The 21,772-nt window shown below is 37.8% G+C and overlaps 1 protein-coding gene across 4 annotated transcripts in view; it reads left to right on the top strand.

The window, feature by feature from the left end:
* PRMT9 (protein arginine methyltransferase 9) overlaps positions 1–21,362 on the top strand; it is a 32,534-nt gene extending 11,172 nt beyond the window's left edge. The window contains exons 7-13 of one of the 4 annotated variants that reach the window (XR_011436747.1): positions 1,179–1,371; positions 2,907–3,090; positions 5,052–5,769; positions 12,032–12,147; positions 16,625–16,778; positions 20,540–20,662; positions 20,963–21,362. Coding sequence is in view for 2 of the 4 variants with exons in the window: in XM_001915180.6 (XP_001915215.2) it covers positions 1,179–1,371; positions 2,907–3,090; positions 5,052–5,769; positions 16,625–16,778; positions 20,540–20,662; positions 20,963–21,178 (1,588 nt within the window). In the remaining 2 variants the exon portion in view is untranslated. Of the gene's footprint in view, positions 1–1,178; positions 1,372–2,906; positions 3,091–5,051; positions 5,770–12,031; positions 12,148–16,624; positions 16,779–17,921; positions 20,663–20,962 lie in introns of all 4 variants that reach the window. The other 3 variants (XR_011436746.1, XM_001915180.6, XM_023636461.2) reach the window with 3 other exon arrangements.
* Positions 21,363–21,772: the final 410 nt, after the last annotated feature.

Genomic DNA, 21,772 nt, shown 5'->3' on the forward strand with positions numbered 1-21,772 from the left:
TCTGCCTCAAGCAAAAAGAGGAAGATTGGCAATGGATGATAGCTCATGGCCAATATTCCTCACCAAAAAAAAGAAGAAAAAATAAAAAGAAAAAAAGTCTATTAAGTGATAAAGGCTTTCCAAAGCAAAACACAGCAAAGGGTCTAGAAGTCATGAAAGATTGACAGATTCAACCACATTAAAAAAAAAAATTTGAAAAAGATTTGGTGAAAGATAGTATAGATAGTTAAAAGGCAGGTGACAAATTGAGATAAAAATTTGCAACTTTTACAACAAAGCATGAATATATTTATAATTATCTGTTAATTAGAAATGGAAGTTAAATCAATGGGATAACATTTTTTAACTGCTTATATTAGCCAACATTAAAAATGATTGAGGGGTTGGCCCAGTTGTGCAGTGGTTAGGTTCACACGTTCCGATTCTCGGCGGCCCGGGCTTCACCAGTTCGGATCCCAGGTGCAGACATGGCACCGCTTGGTAAAAGCCGTGCTGTGGTAGGCGTCTCACGTATAAAATAGAGGAAGATGGGCATGGATGTTAGCTCAGGGCCAGTCTTTGTCAGCAAAAAGAGGAAGATTGGCAGTAGTTAGCTCAGGGCTAATCTTCCTCAAAAAAAAAAAAAAAAAGATTGACAAGGGTCTGGCCAACTGGTTAAGTTTGCGGGCTCTCCTTCGGCGGCCCAGGGTTTCACCAGTTCGGATCCTGGGCATGGACATGGCACCACTCATCAAGCCATGCTGAGATGGCGTCCCAGATGCCACAACTAGAAGGACCCACAACTAAAAATATACAACTATATACTGGGGGGCTTTGGGGAAAAAAAGGAAAAATAATATCTTTAAGAATAAAAAAGATTGATAAAATCCTGTTTTCTCAGGATAGGTGTGGGCAAAATTTATACACCATTGGGGCAACATTTTAGTAGCTCAATTCGGCATTATCTAACAAAACTAAACGTTTATAGTTCTTGATCTGGCATTTCCACTCCTGGTAATCTATCCTCATAAATATCATACATGTGTGCAGTATGTGTGCAAGGATGCTTACTGTAACACTGTAATTGGAAAAACCAAAACAAAAAATTATCTGAATGTTTATTAATAAGATATTTCGATAAATTTTGATTAAAAAAACCCATCTTTCTCCTTTCCCTCTCTTATTTCCCCTTTCACCAGGGTGGGTGTTAAGGACATTGCTGGGATCTGTTTGCCAGAAAATGTGAAATTTCAGAGTCCGGCTTATTCTTCTGTAGATACTGAAGAAACAGTTGAACCTTACACAACTGAAAAGATGAGTCGAGTCCCTGGGGGATATTCACCTTTGACAGAGTGCTTTGAAATTATGACAGTAGATTTCAACAATCTTCAGGTAAAAAAAAAAAGTTTAATTACTGTTTTTGAGCATTAAATTCCATGCATTGTTTAAAATAATTCGTAGGACAGTTTTTATGAGTTTTAATGAGTTTGCATGGGATTCCACTTAAAATGTATACATAAGATGGTTAAACAATGACCAGAATTCCCTCTTGAAATTGTTCACTTACTTTAAATATGGAGAAAAAAGTCCTGAAGTTTTCTTGGGAATGTATAACGTGCCACATGCTCTAACATGTGTTCTTAGATTACTCTTATGAGTGTTGCAATACAGCTATAATTATCCTTGTGCCTTACAGATAAGCAAACTGTTGTTTACATTTATTTCCCCCAACTTAGGCGTCATGTGAATGCAGGGGCAGGAGTTCTAACCCAAATCTTTCTGACTTTTCTCTGTGTCATGCTGCCATTTCAGATTAACAGCATTCCTTGAAATGAACAATAATCTAGATCTCTAGCTTGTGTGTGTATTGGGGTGACCAGCCATCTCAGTTTGCGCAGGACTAGGGGGTTGCCAAGACTCAGGACTTTCATTGTAAATCTGGGACTGTCTTGGGCAAACCAGGACAAGTTGGTCATCCTAGTGTATCTGTGTGGGTGGTGGGAGGATGTGCTGTACAAAGAAAGTGCCCGAAGAAATCGAGAAACGTCGCATAGAATCCTTCTCGGAAGATCTTTAAGTAAAGTTAAATTTTGGAGTATGGAAGTTTTTTGGATGAAATCTGCCTGGGGACAGAAGACTGGAGGGTCATTTTAGCCTACGATCTTTATAATTTACTAAAAGCTTTCCCTTGTTAATTGTTACTAGGCTTTTCTTCAGATGGTCTGGAGCTAAATTAACAATTTGGCATTGCTTACTGAGGCTGAGCTTCAAGAGAATTTCTTTTCTGATATAACTTTCTAATAGGGCACAACACAGTTAGAGCTGCTGAATACCCCAAAGCTATCCTTTTATTATTTTAAGGTTTTCTTACTTGAATTTTTTTTTGCCCCAATAAAAACCCCCTCCATACTAAGGCTTAAATTTTGAAAGTAATACCTGCCTGTTTAACACTTTCAAGTAATACAGAAAAGCAGAAAAAAGAAAAAGTATGTTTCTTCTTTTTTTAAATCTAGGCCCCTCTTTTCCCCAGGCTACTAGTGCATCTAGTGCATCTCTTCAGATTTGCTTTTCTCTTCTTCTACACACACACACACACACACAAACACAAACACACACATTTTTTTTTAAACAGAACAATCTCTATTCTTTTTCCACTTGCCTTAATTCAGCAGTGTATCCTGGACTACTTTCTATATCAGTAATATGTGTCTGCCTCATTGTTTTTAATAGCTGCATGGTATTCCGCTATAATACATCAGAACTTCCCATCCAGTGTGCCTTAAATCGTTAATAGGTGTGCCACGACAATGATCCCCTAAAGGCACGGGCCAGGACTGAGAACTTACGGAAACCGAAAGTGATATGATATTGGAGCATGCATATATTAAATGTATGAAATTCTCTCATTTCTTTTACATTTTTGTCAGGAATTAAAAAGTCTTGCAACTAAAAAACCTGATAAAATTGGCATTCCTGTTACTAAAGAAGGCACACTAGATGCTATTGTGGTTTGGTTTGTACTCCAGCTCGATGAAGAACACAGTTTATCCACAAGTCCTAGTGAGGAAACCTGTTGGGAACAGGCTGTCTACCCTGTACATGACCTTGCAGGTATATTTTGTTTGAATTTCTTTGTTTGTTTTTTAAAACTTGTTGCTTTAATCCTCTAAGCATTTGAGTCAGTGTCAAAAAATTACTTTGAATATGTAGTTTCCTGTCAAGGGAGACTAGTTAAATCTTTCAGAATTTTCTTTTTTTTTTTTGTTAAAGTAGTTTTAAGTAATTAATATCATATGTAGTTAAGAAGAGAGACTGATACACAACTCTGCTGCATACCACTCAAAAATATCTATCATTAAATCATTTCCTCAGCTCTGATTACTCTGGTTTTCTGTAGATAAGAGAAATGCTAGTCCATTTTTATGGAACATGGTGGAAAAGCATCACTTTTAGTGTAGGAATTCTTACCACTTGCAGAATCTGATGCCATCTGTGGAGCCCCAGGTCGTAGAAATATACACACTCATGTAAGTAAAAAATTTGGCAGTGTAGAGTTCATGAATCGTGGGCTTCTTTGGAGAAGTTCTATATTAAAGGTATTTTTTGTATAGAAATTTTTTTACCAGCAATTTGATGGGATACAATATAGTTTACAGCAGTTGTATTACATAGAAAAATTCTGTCTTTTTAAAACCGAAAGGCAATAAGTTTCTATTTCTCTTTGGCCTCCTAATCAAGGATCTAATTTGGAAAGGTCATTGAGTGATGGACTCGGTATAGTGTTGTGGCTAGTGTGGTGTTTTTGGAGGCAGTCAGGTAGATGTAGATTCAGATCTTGACTCTGCTACTTACTGACTCCCGGCTGGCTGGCCTTGGTGGTTATGTCTCAGAGCTTTTGTTATGTGATGTGTAAAAATGGGATGCTGCCTACTTTGCGGGATTGTTGTAGGGATTATTAGAGATAATGGGTGTTAAATGCCTTTCATTGCGACTGGCACTCAATAAGTGGCATTTTTTATTTGTTTATTCTAACTTTCTTATAGTAACCTAGACAGATGGGCTTTTTTTTTTTAAATCCTTAAGGAAAGGACAGTTTAAATGTTTAAACAAGAGTAACAGCTTGTATTTTCAACTCGTTCTAGGGCTGATAAGGGATTACGATTACATGTTTACATTTTAAAGTTTTACCAGGTATGAAAGCTCACAGGAAAGAGCATGATATAGTCTTTATTTTAGGACCCTGTCCTTCCTTATATTTTCAAATTCCTAAACATGCAAGAATGCCTAAATATTAACAATTAAGAAATAGTACTGATCAGGTTTTCTGAATGCTGCCGTGTTCTTTTGGAAATTTCTTTTAGAGAAAAGAATGTCCCTTTAAGTTAAAGTGAGGTTTGAGGGGCTGGCCCCGTGGCTGAGTGGTTAAGTTCGCGCGCTCTGCTGCAGGCGGCCCAGTGTTTTGTTGGTTGGAATCCTGAGCACAGACATGGCACTGCTCATCAAGCCATGCTGAGGCAGCGTCCCACATGCCACAACTAGAAGGCTGCACAACGAAGAATATACAACTATGTACCGGGGGGCTTTGGAGAGAAGAAGGGAAAAAATATAATCTTAAAAAATAAATAAATAAATAACGTGAGGTTTGGTATTGACCCCTGAATTTCATCTGTCTTATTGTTGGCTTGGCCTTATTACCAAAGAAGATTGAGAGTCGCCTGCCGCCCTTCTCCCACACCCTAGTTTGGGGACATGATGATACCTAGTGATTGCAGTGAAAGCACCATAATGCTGATGGTTAGGGTCCAGTCACGGAGCTCTTGAAACTCTCCATTATGCTGTGAGTTAATTGAATCTTCAAACTTCAGTTTTTCTCTAAGTAAAGCTGGAGATATTTTCCTAGTTTTTTGTAGGAAATGAATAGATTAATTCACCTAATTCTATTAAATGAATAGATATAATCCTTCTCGTAGTGATTTAAAAAATGGTAGAGTGGGAGGATGGAGGTGTTTGTGTGATCCTCAGGCTTATAAACACTCAATTGTAATTTTTTCCTTTCTTACTGTTTTGTGAAGACTACTGGATAAAGCCTGGAGACCATGTGATGATGGAAGTGTCTTGTCAAGATTATTACTTAAGAATCCAGAGTATAAGTGTCTTTGGTTCGGAAGATGAAATGGATGTTGGGAAAAGTTTTACCAAGAATAAAGAATTGCTCTCTGTAGGAAATGAAGCTGAACTCTGTAGTGCCCTGGCTAACCTTCAGACCAGGCAACCAGATGCTGTGGAGCAGACATGTCTATTGGAATCCACAGAAATTGCTTTGCTTAATAACATCCCATATCACGAAGGCTTTAAAATGGCAATGAGGAAAGTGTTGTCTTCATTGACCCCAGGGAAAGTGTGTCAGGCCATGGATACTCACTGTCAGAATAATACAGTGAGCTGTGGAAGTGGGCAGAATAATTGTGAAGAGAGCTCCCCTGAACCTTTCTATGTGTTGGATGTGTCTGAAGGCTTCTCTATTCTGCCTATAATTGCTGGCACACTGGGGCAGGTTAAACCTTACAGTTCTGTGGAGAAAGACCAGCATCGTATCATTCTGGACCTCATATGTGAAGCCAATCACTTTCCTAAAGAAACACTTGAGTTTTGGTTGAGACATGTGGAAGATGAATCTGCTGTGTTGCAAAGGCCAAAATCAGACAAGTTGTGGAGCATAATTATATTGGATGTCATTGAGCCATCGGGGCTCATTCAGCAGGAAATAATGGAAAAAGCTGCAATATCCAGGTAAAACAGTATAACTTCTGAGTTTTTTTTTAGCTCAAACTTCATATAAATTCCTTTAGTTCTTTAATGGCAGAACTGTACATATGAGTCTAGATCATTGTCTGTTCCTCAAGCATTGCATTCCAGGACCTGTGACTTCATGCCTTTCTTGTTGTGTGCGTGTCATTACTGATTTTTTCCCCAAAGGACTGCTGCACTGTAGGTGTGAAGAAGAGAGCCTGCTTTGGGATTGGACTGCATATATATAATACAGGGAATTAAGTAGAGATCTATAAAAATGCAAAGACAGCATTCCGGGTAAATAAGGAAAAATCAAATTTCATCTTTATGATGTAAGAAATACCTGTAAGAAGGGTATAGTATGCATTTGATGGTGTATTGGGAGAGCAGAGTCCTTTTTAGGAACAAGTCCCAGTCCTCTTGGGTCTTAAAATCTTTATAATACAATTCTCTCCCTAAGCCATTGCTCCTTCAGTTTACGTTGCTCAAGGTAAACTTGATCCTAATATTTAATATTGAAAGCAAATTTGGCTAAGCTTCAAAGTTCCTCAGTTGTGCTGTGCAAATCTGAAAAGATGGCAATATTTAATATTTGGGGGTCCAAATTTAGGTAAAAGGAACGTATTGTAGATTTTCAATTTTGTGGTATAGGAACAGGGGTAGTTTTGTAATAGGGTAACAGTGGTGGGAATGCAGACCAGGTTGCAATAGTAAAAGGCAAATTATCCACTGAAGAAAAAAATTTGACAAAACCAGGAAAAAAAGTATTTGCTTATATAGTTAACGTAATTGTAGGTTTCATATGCATTTTCTTTTGTTAACCAAACTTCTCTCTTCTTTATGGGGTAACCAGTAAAAATCATCAACTGTTTTTCTTTAAAACAGTCTTGTACATATAAATTATGGCAATATAGACATTTGACATAAATGCACATGTAAAATTTTAAACAGATGTACTCAGTACAGTGTAGAACGAGGAGTAGAAAGGGTTCAAATCTAGTTTCAGAGTTGTCACTGAATTCCTAAGGTTGTTAAATTTTTTGTAAGTCACTTAATTTCTCTCATCCTTAGCTTTCCTCATCTGTAAAATGAGGGATACTGGATTAGATGCCTTTGAAGACATTTCAGCTCTGAATTTTTAACACAAATGAGGTTTGACTTATTTGGTAGAATCACCTTGGAAAGACATATGTTACCTAATGGTTTATTTATTTTATTTTTAGTTTTGATTCAGTTCTTTTCCCAGTTTTTTTTATTGTGGTAAAATGCACAGTGCATCAAATTTACCATCTTAACCATCTTTAAGTGTACAGTTCAGCGGTATTAAACACTTCCATAACGTTGGGCAACCATTGCCTCCAGCCATCCCCATAGCACTTTTCATCTTGTAAAACTGAGACTGTATACCCATATACTGTATACATATACTGTATACAACTCCCCATTCCACCTTCCCTCTGGTTGATGGCAGCCACCATTCTACTCACTACTTCCATGAGTTTGACCACTCTTAAGTACCTCATATAACTGGAATTACACAGTATTTTTTTGTGTGACTTGCTTATTTCACTTAGCATATTGTCCTCCAGGTTCATTCATCTTGTAGCATATGTCAGAATTCCCTTCCTTTTTAGGCTGAATAATATTCCATTGTATGTGTGTGTCACATTTTGCTTATCCATTCTTCTGTCCATGGACTCTCTGGTGGCTTCCACATTTTAGCTGCTGTGAACAACACTGTTATGAACATGGGTTTACAAATATCTCTTTGAGACCCTGCTTGCAGTTCTTTTGGGTATATACACAGAAGTGGAATTGCTGGATCATATGGTAATTCTATAAGGAACCACCATACTGTTTTCCATAGCAGCTGTACCATTTTACATTCCCACCATCAGTGCATAAGAGTCCCAGTTTCTCCAAATCCTTGCCAACACTTGTTCTTTTCTTTTTTTTTTTGATAGTAGCCATCCTCCTGAGTGGGAGTTGAGATCTCATTGTAGTTTTGATTTGCATTTCCTAATTAGTGATGTTGGGCTTCTTTTCATATGCTTATTGGCCATTTGTTTATCTTTTTCAGAGAAATGTCCATTCAAGTCTTTTCCTGATTTTTTAATTAGGTTTTTTTTATTGTTGAGTTTAGATGTTCTCTGGATATTAATATTAATATCATTATCATAAATATGTAATAGTAATTATTATTATTCTGGATACTTATACCTTATCAGATATATGATTTGCAAATATTTTCTCCCATTCTTTGGGTTGCCTTTTTACTTTGTTGATAGTATCCTTTGATGTGCAGAAGCTTTTAATTTTGATGTAGTCCAATTTATTTATTTTTTCACTTTTGTTGCTTGTGCTTTTGGTGTCGTATCCAAGAGGTCATTGCCAAATCCTATGTCATAAAGCTTTTCTCTTATGTTTTCTTCTAAGAGTTTTAAAGTTTTAGGTGTTACATTTAGGTCTTTGATCCATTTTAAGTTAATTTTTGCATATGGTATACAGAAGGGGTCCAGCTTCATTCTTTTACATGTGGATATCCAGTTTTCCCAACACTGTTAGTTGAAAAGACTGTCCTTTCCACATTGAATGGTCTTGACACCCTTGTTAAAAATCATTTGACCACATATGTGGAGGTTTATTTCTGGGCTCTCTAGTCTATTTCATTGGTCTATATGTCTGTCTTTTTGCTAGTACTAACTGTTTTGATTACTGTGGCTTTACAGTAAGTTTTTTTTAAGTAACTAATTCTTTTCTTTTATTGTGTTAAAAAACATGTAATATTGAATTTACCATCTTAGCCATTTTTAAGTGTACAGTTCAGTAGTACTAAGTATATTCACATTTGTACAACAGATCTCTAGAACGTTTTCATCTTGCAAAACTGAAACTCTATACCCATAAAACACTAATTCTCCTACTAGCTTTCTACTTTCTGTTTCTATTGAGTACTTCAGATACTTCATACGTGGAATCATATACTATTTGTCCTTATGTGACTGACTTATTTCACTTACCATAATGTCCTTGAGGTTCATCTCTGTTGTAGCATGTAATAGGATTTCCTTTGTTTTAAAACTGCCTAATATTCCAGTGTATATATATTTGCCAATCTTGTTATCCATTCATCTGCTTATGGACATTTGAGTTATTCTACCTTTTGGCTACTATGAATAATGCTGCAATGAAAATGGGTGTGCAAATATCTCTTCTAGGATCCTGCTTTCAGTTCTTAGGGATATATACCCAGAAGTGGTATTGCTAAATCACATGGTGATTCTATTTTTAATTTTTTGAAGACTGTTTATAATGTTTTTCATAATGGCCACACCATTTTACATTCCCACCAGCATGGCACAAGGGTTCCAGTTTCTCCACGTCCTCACCAACACTTGTTTGTTTTCTGTTCTTTTGATAGTAGCCATCCTAAAGGATTTAAAGTGATATCTTATGACGGTTTTGATTTGCATTTCGCTTCTGATTAGTGATGTTGAATATCTTTTCATATGCTTCTTGGCCATTTTTCTGTCTTCTTTGGAGAACTGTCTATTCAAGTCTACTGCCCCCCCCCCCACCTTTTTTTTGCTGAGGAAGATTAGCCCTGAGCTAACCTCTGTTGCCAATCTGCCTCTTTTTTTCCTTGAGGAAGATTAGTCCTGAGCTAACATCTGTGCCAGTCTTCCTCCACGTTATATGTGGGTTCTCGCCACAGCGTGGCTGACAAGTGGTGTAGGTCTGCGCCTGGGATCCTAACCCATGACCTTGGACTGCCGAAGTGGAGTGCACTGAACTTAACCACTACGCCATGGGGCCGGCTGCATTGCCTGTTTTTTAATTGGGTTATTTTGTTGTTGAGTGTAGGAGTTCCTTACATTTTATATTCTGCATATTAATCCTTATGAGATACATGATTTGCAGATATTTTCTCCCATTCCATAGTTTGCCTTTCTACTCTGTTGATTGTGTCCTTCGATACAGAGAAGGCTTTAAGTCTGATATAGTTCCATTTGTCTATTTATGCTTTTGATTCTTCTGCCTGCTCAAGTCTGCTGTTGAATCCCTCGATTTAATTATTGTATCCTTCAGCTCCAGAATATCTGTTGCTGCTGCTTCATAGTTTCTGTCTGTTTGTTGATAGTCTCATTTTATTCATGCATCATTTTCCTGATTTTGTTTATTGAGCATCCTTATGACAGTTATTTTAATTCTTTGGTAATTGATATATCGCTGTTTCTTTAGTGTCAATTTCTGGAGGTTTAATTTGTTCCTTTGATTAGGTCATGTTTCTCTGTTTCTTCGGACTTGGGTATTTTAAAAAACCAGTCCTCTCTCCTAGTCTTTGGTTTCTGGCTTTTAAAGGGAGGACATTTACCAGTCAGCCTGGCTAGAGATTCTGGAGAGCTCTCAAGCTTTTCTGGGGATAGATCTTCTCTGAGTGTACACATCTCAACTTGTTGAAGACGGTTGCCTGTTTCTTCTCAGGAGCTCCCTTCCGGTCTTTCTGAACTACTGCAGCTTCCTTGTTGCTTGAGAAAGCCATGGTACTGGGGCGCTCCCTATCTGTCTGTCTGTGCTACTGCAGGCTCTGGTGCTTGATCAAGCCAAGTGAGCTCCATTGTTATCAGAAGTCCCCAGCCTGGTACCTGTTTCTCTCACCACTTAAATTTCAGGCACAACAAAAACCAATCCCTTAGGCAGCCCCCTCGAAAAGTCAGAATTTTGGATGTACATTCTCCTTTTCTCTTTGCCTCCCCAAGGAGAAGCCAGGAGTTGAGAGTTTTCTCAGTTGTACTGTGCTGTGCCTGGGGGAGGAGCTAGGGTGAGTAAATGCCACAAATTTTCCTGCCATCTTTTAAAATATTTTTGAGGAAGGTTAGCCCTGAGCTAACATCCACCACCAGTCCTTCTCTTTTTGCTGAAGAAGATTGGCCCTGAGCTAACATTCACACCCATCTTCCTCTATCTTATATGTTGGATGGCTTGATGAGCGGCATATAGGTCTGTGCCTGGGATCCGAGCCAGCAAACCCTGGGCCACTGAAGCAGAGTGTGCAAACTTAACTGCTACACCACTGGGCCGGCTGCTCCTACCATCTTTAATGCCGTTCTTTTTGGCTGTGCGCTGGTCTGGGGTACAGGAACCTTTTAACTGGTGTCTGGATTTCTCACAAAGGTGGTTAGTCTGTGTATTTTTGTTAAGTCACTCTGTGGGGAGAGGCGATTCCGGGGCTTCCTATTCCACCATCTTGGTTATGTGGTTACTTTCCCTATGTTTTTGTAGTAAGTTTCAAAATTGCTAAGTGGGAGACTTCCAACTTTGTTCTTTTCTCTCAAGATTAGTTTGGCTATTCTGGATCCCTTGAAATTCCATATGAATTTTAGAATGGATTTTTCTATTTTGGCAAAAAATGAGGTTGGGATTTTGATAGAGATTGCATTGAATCTGTAGCTCACTTTGGGTAGTATTCCTATCTTGACGATATTGTCATCCAATCTGTGAATGCAGGTTGTCTTTCCATTTATTTGTGTCTTTAATTTCTTCCAGCAAAGTTTGTAGTTTTCAGTATACAAGTCTTTCGCCTCCTTGGTTAAGTTTATTCCTAAGTATTTTATTATTGTTGATGCTACTGTAAATGGAATTTTTTTCCTAATTTCCATTTTGGATTGTTCATTGTTAGTGTATAGAAATGCAAGTAATTTGTGTGTGTTGATTTTATATCCTGCAACTTTAATGAATTTATCTATCAGCTGTAACATGTTTTTTAATAGAATCTTTAGGGTTTTCTACATATAAGATGATGATGTCTGCAAACAGAGATAATTTTACTTTTTCATTTCCAACGGTGATGCCCTTTCTTTTCCTTGCCTGATTGCTTCACCTAGGAGTTCCGGTAACTGTTGAATAGACATGGCGAGAGTGGGCATCCTTGTCTTGTTCCTTATCTTAGTGGAAAAGCTTTTAGGCAGTCACATTTAAACAGAACCTTGTAAAGGAGTTTATAAAAGCATTTTTGGTTATAAAAACAATTTGTCAGATAGTCTGTTCTGTTTGAAAGATTGGTTATATTAGTGGGAAACAACTTAAGTGAAAACTACCTACAGCTCCCCTTTCCAGTGTTTCTCAGTGGGTAGGGGTCCTTCTGGCAGTCTTTCTTATGTTGGACAGTTGTGTGCATTGCAGGATGTTTGGCATCTCTGGGCACTAAATGCTGGTAGCACCCATAATCATTATCTTAACCAGTATCCCTCCCTCCCCCCAGTGCCTCCTGAGTAACAGTGGAGAACCAGTGCTGCTTTCCTTCAGCCTAAGCTGTTGCACATTCTTCTTACCAGATACTCCTGCTTGTGCAGGCTTATCTTGATTCTGGGACCAGAGGTATGTCGATACTCTCACCCAGGCCCCCTGTTGTCATCTTTAGCTTCCAGCAGGGGGAGGCCTCATGACTAGTGAAGGAGGATGAAGTTAGTGATTGGGAGAATAGATTATATTTGGGATAAGGATAAAGGGCTTCTGTCTCATAGGACCCCTCCTGCCTCCCCCTGCCCCCAAAAAGGCAAGGAAAAAGAAGTCATTTTACATATTTAGTCTCCAGTTACCTTTGCAGGTGTTGTTTCTAAATGTTCGTTCTTATACTTTATTCATTCATACTAGATTAAACTACAGGAGAAATTTTAAAAGCTTGGTAAGTTTTTTTTTTTAATTTAAAAACATTTTTTGTTGGTTCACAAGGAAACAGTGAAGAGTTTCTTCTCTTCAGGCTTTTTGCCATTTATGGTTAGACTTTAGAGTTGCAACATATTTTTTCATTGCTGAAAGCACAGATGGTTCTGAAGTATTATTTGCTTTGCAGAGGATTCCACTGAGGAATCTGGCAGCTGCAGTATAGTCAGTGACAACAGAACACTCTGTCGGTAAAGCTATGCAGAGGTTCAAGGCTGTTACTGTTTTCTCTGACATAACTAAAGCATTCCTGTTAGTGATGGTAACACTGAGGTTAAGAAAAATGTGTACAAGATTTTAGATTAAATTAGTGTGAATGTGGCCTTTTAAAATAATTTTCACACACTGCTTTTGTGTAGGATTTATCTCTGGCATGGTTGTTAGTACCTGGTGCAGCCTTTTCTGACTTTCTAGGTTTCAGATGAATTTTTACATTTTGTTTAGCCTGAATTTTCGTACTCAGCTTTCACCTCCCCTAAAGGACTTGGTGGCATTCCCTTCCCTCTGTCTCTCCTATAGATTTCATGGTTAGAAAGTTGGCCTTTATTATCCTTTGTGCTTTTTCCTCTTGCTAATTTCATAGAATGGTACCCTTTTGTGGCTATTTGTGGGTGGGGGTAATTAGTCAAACAACATAAGCTCTGTGGCTGGTCTCTCATTTAAGACCTTTAGAAAAATTAGATCTGGTTTTCATTTAAATGAATCACAACAGATAACTTCATTTGTTCAGATAAATTTAGTAACGTGAGTTTTCGGGATTAAACTTGACCCATTTGAGGAAAACAGGTAAGTTTCTCCAGTTATTTAGGAAGATGTTAAAATTTTACGTGGTTTGGTAAAGGCAGAGACAGGAATTTTGTTAAGAGCTATTTAATTTTGTTAAAAAGTATGTAATTTTACTAATTTTGGAGATTGAATTTCCACCAGAGTTTACCTAAAATGCTAAAAAGTCTATAGGAAAGTAATAATGGAAGTAAGCAAGTATTGGGGTCAGGGTGGAGTCTTTTTGGGCAACTCTGTCTACATAGGATTTAGTACAACTGGAATGATCATGTGCTTATATTTAGTCAAGGGAGATTATCCTGGTTTAGGATCATGACTTGTCTCAGTCAGTCTGATGCCATGACCCTTAGGGATCATCTCTAACTTTCCTTGTTGGTTTTATGCTCATTGAATGACCTGGTTATGATCCAGCTTCCTTTTAGCTAGGCTTTTAGGGGGAGGTGTTACAGGAGCAGCCTATTTACTTACTATAAACTTGTCTGTCAGCTTTTTATTTTGAAAAATTTCAAAATTTCAAACTTCAGAAGAATTGCAGGAATAGTAACAGTGAACACTAGACTATTGTTTTGTTTGTTGAACCATTTGATACTTAGTTGTTGGCTTCATAACCTTCCCCCTTACTATAACATTCAGCATGTCTTTCCTTAGAACAGAGGCTTTCCCCTGCATATCACAATATAATGATCACACTCAGGAAACTTAGTGTTGATAAAATACTGTTATTTAATATGTGGTCTATGGGGCTGGCCCCGTGGCCGAGGGTTGAGTTCGCGTGCTCCACTTCAGCGGCCCAGGGTTTCACCAATTCACATCATGGGTGTGGACATGGCACTGCTCATCAAGCCATGCTGAGGCGGCGTCCCACATGCCACAACTAGAAGGACCCACAACTAAAAATGGACAACTATGTACTGGGGGGCTTTGGGGAGAAAAAGGAAAAATAAAATCTTTAAAAAAAAAAAAAAGGTCTATATTAAAATTTCCCCTGCTGTCCCAGTAATACTCTTTATTGCTTTTTTCTCCCCACTCTAGGTTCTAATCAAGGGTCCTGCATTGCATGTAGTTGCCATGACTTGTTATTATAATTTCTCATTCTAGTTTTAGATATTTTTAAATGGTTAGGTTGAGATAATAGTTTAGTAAAAGCCAGGAGAATTAATCATTTGAAACTGATTTAAGAGCAGAAGTGCCAAAGTGGTTTTGAGGAAAGGGGTGTTTTATAGTTTGTTGAGACTTTAATGATCTATGAAGGTACTAGATAGCATAAAATTTTAGGAATTTTTTAGGAACTGTTTTTTATATATGCACAAATATATTGGTGAAACTTTTAGTCTTGTATTTTTATAAATAGAGCCTTATTAACTCTGAATATTTATGAGTAAAAACTTATATGAAAGACATAACATAATGTGAAGTCCACCTGTCTGTAGTAGCCTGTTGATTATATTGATTAGAAAAGGGATATTTACATAGGTTCAGAGTATCAACTCCACAAATGACTTATTCATTACTAAAAGAAAAATAGCAACTTACCATGGAAAAACCTGATGGATACAACTTAAGCCAACTGATCTAAATTAACATCAATAATAGTGGGATAAAGCAAGGCTATGTGCCTCTGGATGTGCCAAAACTTCTGTGGTAGTCTTCTCTAAAATGGATAATCTGAATCTAATATGTTATTTAATCTAACGTTATTTAATCTAACGTTAAATCCCTCTAATTTTACAGAATATTCCAAACCAGCTTGGAATATTCTGTAAAAATGAGGGATTTAACGTTCGATGATAAATGTGGCAAGTGAAAATAATTACTTGGTTTAAAATAACATTAAAGTATCCTTTACCTCTGCTTCATTTGATGGCAGTAGGTGACCCACCCACCCCTCTCACATCTCCCACACAGTTCAGGAGTGAGCAAAGAAGACTGGATAGGTGGGTGTGGGAGCGGCCTTTGCTTAAGAGCCCTACATTTCATTTAGGAACTAGTATTGCCCACGGGCGTAGCTTCCAAGTCCCAGCAGTAGAACACTTGGTTGCAAGTTACACCACACTCAGGGAAGCCCAAAGGTAGTGTGGCTTCCCGCCAAGGATTTATAGTTTCGTCATAGTTCTCTCGGTCCAGTGCAGTCCATCTATCAAGAGGCATTAAAAAGAATTTTTGTCATAAGCAGTGTTGCTGTTGATAACACAGCTGACATTCCTCCTTTATGGGAATTCCAGGGAAACAGAGGGTGAACCCAAGATCATTTGTAGGAGGAGAAGGTGTTTTGGTTTTCTTAACCCTTTGCTCACACTCTTTACTAGAGCATTTGGATTTTTTTTTTCTTTCAGAGTGTTTAACTTTTTTATTTTGAAATAATTTCAAGCTTACAGAGAAGTTAAAGAATAGTACAAAGAACTTAACATATACCTTACAACCAGATTCACACATTGTTAATACTTTGCCACACTTACTTTATTACTCTCTCTGAACTATTTAGAGTAAGTTCCCCATATCATGTTCCTTTACCCCTAAATACTTCGGTGTGTGTTTCCTAAGAACAAGGACATTCATTTATATAACCATCATAGTTATCAAAATCAGGAAATATACATGGACACAATACTGATATCTAATGTACAAATCTTACTGAGCTTTCACCATTTGTTGCAATAATATCCTTTATAGCTTTTTTTGTTCTGGGCCAGAATCCAGTCCAGGATCACACATTGCATTTAGTTTTCATGTCTCCAGTCTCCTTTATTCTGGAACAGTTCCTCAGTGTTTCATGACATGAACGGTTTTGAAGAGTGTACACCATTTATTTTGTGGACCGTTCCTCATATTTTCATATTAGATTCAGATTATCCATTTTAGAGAAGACTACCACAGAAGTTTTGGCACATCCAGAGGCACATAGCCTTGCTTTATCCCACTATTATTGATGTTAATTTAGATCAGTTGGCTTAAGTTGTATCCATCAGGTTTTTCCATGGTAAGTTGCTATTTTTCTTTTAGTAATGAATAAGTCATTTGTGGAGTTGATACTTTGAACCTATGTAAATATCCCTTTTCTAATCAAATTTTTACCCACCAGTGTTAATTTCCATCCATGACTCTTCCTGAATCTAAAGACGTATCCATCCAGCTGACTCGTTATTTTTCTCTGTCATAGATCAGCAGTCACTTTGTTTGATTTATTGAGAAATTATTTCCAGTGGTTTTACCGTTCTCAACTACTATAGAGTAACATAAAGTCCATCAGACTATATACAATCTGCAGCTCACTAATTGATCATGATTAGTTATTGTTATTAATAAAATGTAAAGGAATCAAGATGCTTTTTTAACATTTTTCCTTCTCTAGATGTTTGCTACAATCTGGAGGCAAGATCTTTCCTCAGTATGTGCTGATGTTTGGGTTGCTTGTGGAATCACAGACGCTGGTAGAAGAGAGTGCTGTTCAAGGAACAGAACGAACTCTTGGGTTAAATATAGCACCTTTTATTAACCAGTTTCAGGTAAGTGTCTAGAAGAGAAGTTCAACCACGTGGCTGTTATACACAGTCTGCCTTGTCTCTCTGTAGTTTTATCTAGTCACTGTGTTTACTGGCTTATTAGGACAGTGATCAGTTTCCTAGAGCAAAGGAACTTATGTTAAAATCAACCTAGGGGTTAGAAAAGCCAAGGAATCCTGTCGTTCCTACTGACAAAAGTCTACAGATATTCCTCCTAACCACTGTAATAAATGAAAAATAGGGTACTGGGTTTAGTCTTATGAAAAAGCATGCTCCTTATCTAAAAAAGACGCTGCCAGAAGAAGACCTGTGTTCTAAACTTGAACCCTCAATTGCATTAAGACCTCAGGCTGGCAGATGCTTGGTGTGATCGGCTAATGTCTAGGCAGTCAGACTGCAGGGGGCAGGAATGTAGGAGCCTAGGAAACTAGAGCTCAAGGCAAAGGCACCTCTGCAAAATACATACAAATACAATATACAACACAGTAAATAAAAGACAATACAGTTATAGTTGCCGTTTGGGAAACAAAGGGTCAAGATTCCTGGCAAAGGCACTAGCAGCAAAATACAAATTTGTGAGTTAAAATTGTGGATTTTTGTGGGAGTAGATGGAATGTCTAGAGAAGTTTGGGGTTGGAGACAGAGGTAGGAAATGGGTGGGAGACTGCCATGTAAGCCAGAGCTTCCCAAGTGTGAAGTGGGATGTGGAGTATAGAATTAAGGAAGTGATATCTAAAATTTTAATCTGAAGGCTGTAGACAGGAAGCTCTTGAATATGTATTGTTAGATTTTCTATGAACAATACTTGCTTAACAAATATCAATTTATTGAGGAAATGCTTTTTTGAGGGCTGGCAAACTAAGGTATTAGAGTTTGTTTAATCTCAGTTTTTTGGGAGGGTTTACAAAGAGAATACACTTATCAGAAGAGAAGTTTAAATTATTTCTTTGTGCGGTCCAAAAATACTTCCATCTTCTATCTTTCTAGCTCATTCTCCTTGATCCTGACATCAACAATTCTTTGATTCCATCAGAGTCTATGATATTTTGATCCTACCATCTTTTCACTGTACTTCCCATCTCACATTCCTCCTTAACAGTTTATATTCTATGGTCTATATATTTTCTATATATCCTTTTTCTTCAGTTTTTCCACTGGCCTGGAAAAATCCCACCTTGGTTAAATCCAGCTCTCTGCCGTCTTTACACCAGGACCCCGACAGCTGAATATGCTGACTGTGGTCTCACTTCAACTCACGACCACTCATCTTAAGAGGCTCCATAAACTTGCCTGGCAGTTCTACACTTCCCAGTCTACTCACCCATTTTCTTAGGTGATATTGTCTCCTCTCCTCTGATGATTATCTGACTGCTACACAGACAGATGAGTGAACCAGTGAAACAAAGTGAGGTTGTAAAAGAAAAATGCTGTACAGAAAACAATAGAAATGTATTTATGCATTTAACAAATGTCTACTATATGCACTATTTTAGGTTTTGGGAATATAGCTGTGAAACTAAAGAGATAGTTCCTGCACTCATGGAGCTTGCTTTCAAATTGACAATAAACAAGAGATAGACAATAAACAAGTAAAAAGATTAGTATGATAGATCGTGCGAAGTACCTTGGACATAAAGCAGGTTAAGGGAGGAGATAAGGAGTGGGAGTCTGGGATATCTATTTTATATAGGTAATGCCTAAGGAAAGGACTCATGGATAAGTGGTATTTAAGTAGAGACCTGAAGGAAATAAGGAAGCAAACCATGTACAAGTGCAAGAATCAACAAGTGCAGTGGGCTGAGGCAAGAGCAAGATTGGAGTATTCAGAAATACCAAGAAACCATGAGGGAGAGTCAGATGAAAGATGCAGTCAGAAAAGTATCAGGAGCCAGATCTTGTAGAGCCTTTGGTCATTGTAAACATTTTGGCTTAGTTTACTCTGAAGGCAGTGGAAAACAACTTGGAGGATATTGAACAGAGGAGTGACATGGTGTGACTTGTTTTGAAAGGATTACTGTGGTTGCTGTGTTAGGAGTAGACCACTTATGGCAGCAAGGCATAAGATTATTGCAGTAATCCAGGTGAGAGGTGGTAGTGACTTCAGACCAGGGTGGTAGCAGTGGAGGTGGTGCAAAGTGGTCAGATTGTAGATATATTTGGAAGGGAGGTTTTGTGATAGATTGGATGTAGGGTATGAGAAAGCACCTGGAAGAATAGTTACCATTTACTGATAGGGGGAAAACAGCAGGAGGATCAAGTTGTATTTATGTGTTGGTGGGGTCATTGAGCAGTTGGATAAGAATTCAGAGAAAGATCTAGATAAGAGAGATAAATTTGGCAGTCAAATTTGCTAGGTGATATTTAAAGCCTTACGATGGGATGAAATCACCTTGGCACTGTATAGGCTGAGAATTGAACACTAGAGAACTCACAAAGTTATGAGCTCTAGACTGGAAATCTAGAATGAATTAGCAAAGATGACAGGAGTGGGCGGTAGTCTAGGTTGAGAAACAAAAGTGAGGACATACTGAAGGATACCGGGTACAGCTGTGTGGGAATTAAGAGTGCAGGTGATGAGAGGTGCCATAGGAATCTAGGGTTTTTTCTGGTGATGGATATAAATAGGGATGAAGGGCAGAGGGAGAAGTCCTGGACCTGTCATGGAATTGCTGTGATTTTTTATGGGGAGGGAAGGTTGGATGCCCTTCCAGGATGCCCAAGGAGCAGTTGATGGGTCTGTGTCCTCTGTTTCACCATGAACAGTTACTCTCTAATAGTTCATTCAAAGGGAAGAGTGCATCCTTTTTAAGCAACAGTTTCCTTTCTAGTTCAAATGAGACTAGAAGTATTAGTAGGAAGCTTCCATTGCTACTAAAATTGATGGAACACTTTATAGCAGTGGTTCTCAACTTTGACTGGACTTGCGGAACTACTGATACCTGGATCCCAACTTCAGGTCAGTGTGAGCTGTGGCCTGAGCAGTTGAACTTTTTATTTAATTTTTTTGCTGAGGAAGATTAGCCCTGAGCTAACATCTGTTGCCAATCTTCCTCTTGTTTTGCTTCAGGAAGATTAGCCCTGAGCTAACATCTGTGCAAACCTTCTTCCACTTTTTATATCTGGGTCGCCACCACAGCATGGCTGATGAGTGGTGTAGGTTGATGCCTGGGATCCTGAACCTGGGCCACCGAAGCAGAGCATGCCAAACTTAACCACTCTGCCACGGGGCCAGCCCCAGCAGTTGAACTTTTTAAAAGCTCCTTAGGTGATTTTAATTTGCAGCCGAAGTTGAGAACCACTGCCTTCTAGAAATTAAACCATTTTCCAAGTAAAATCCACTATTACGTTGTTTGGTTGAATTTGGCATATTTTCTTAAACAATTCAATAATTAATGTTGTTGTAGTATTTGCTTATTAGTTCATCTTTCTCACATAAACACATCCTTGGTTTAAAACTTTTGGAGCTGTTTGGCTTAAGTAAAAATTTAATCTGTTTTCATCCAAGCGAAGAATCTATAAATAATTAAAACCATAGCAAATTAACCTGCCTAAACTTTGGTTTGTTCATTCTTCCTATAAAACTGGAATCATGAAAGTCCTTATGCCTTAAGGTTGATGTGGGAATTAAATTAAATGAGGTAATAGATGTAAAAAGCATTGTATCATACTGAGCCAAGTACAAAGCAAGCACTTGATGAGCTCACAAAATTGTTTTGGGCCACAAAAAGAATTGAGTAAAAGTGAAAACTTTATACTTTTTTTAGGTACCTATACGTGTATTTTTGGACCTATCCTCATTGCCTTGCATACCTTTAAGCAAGCCAGTGGAACTCTTAAGACTGGATTTAATGACTCCATATTTGAACACCTCTAACAGAGAAGTAAAGGTAATGATGATGACTGTTGTCACATTCAGAATAATTATCTTAAACTAGGTAATACTTTACGTACATAAAAGTTTTAGCCACTTTCTTTCAAGATTTAAATGTTATTTCTTTTCCGAACAATATCTAAAAATGGGTTTGGGTAAACATTAGTGAATAAAATAGGCTATTAATTTGAATTGGGTGGTTAAATGTATTTCTTTATAAAATTTGGATCTAAAATTCACTAAAAAGACAGACTTTCTTATCCAAGTATACTCTATTTACTCTGATGAAATTTTCATGATTTCTTAATTTTCATAGGTACAAATTTGTAAATCTGGACAAGTGACTGCCATTCCATTTTGGTATCATATGTACCTTGATGATGAGATTAGGTTGGATACTTCGAGTGAGGCCTCCCACTGGAAACAAGCTGCAGTTGTTTTAGATAATCCTTTCCAGGTGGAAATGGGAGAGGAACTTGTACTCAACATCCAGCACCACAAAAGCAATGTCAGCATCACAGTAAAGCAATGAAGAGCAGTTTTCTAATGAAAAACTGTTTTAAGTAGAACAGCAAGTACACAATTCTTCTGGTCTGAATTAGTGGGACTGTAATCATAAAATGGAATATAAAGATGTAATTCTTTGTAATGGTCAAATTTTTTTTTTTTTTTTTTTTGAAATTGACATTAATAAAATGTATTTAAAAGATCTTAAAGAGTAGCATTATTACAAAAAGATTGCTGTAGACTTCCTTTCTGAAAAAGGCTGCCATTAACTTTTCAAATTAGGAAATTTTGGGCTGGCCCCGTGGCTGAGTGGTTAAATTCACATGCTCTGCTTCAAGCAGCCTGGGGTTTCACGGGTTCAGATCCTCGGTGCTGACCCAGCACTGCTCATCAAACCATGCTGAGGTGGTGTCCCACATAGCAGAGCCAGAAGGACCTACAACTAGAATATACAAATACATACTGGGTGGTTTTGGGGAGATGAAAAAAGAAGATTGGCAACAGATGTTAGCTCAGGTGCCAATCTTTAAAAAATAAAATTAGGAAATTTTGTTTTTATTGCTTGGTTTTACTTACTAAACACTTTTGTCTACACTCTAAAGCTATAAAGATAAGGGAT

The sequence above is a fragment of the Equus caballus genome, chromosome 2 (assembly GCF_041296265.1).
Source record: "Equus caballus isolate H_3958 breed thoroughbred chromosome 2, TB-T2T, whole genome shotgun sequence".
Lineage (NCBI taxonomy): Eukaryota > Metazoa > Chordata > Mammalia > Perissodactyla > Equidae > Equus > Equus caballus.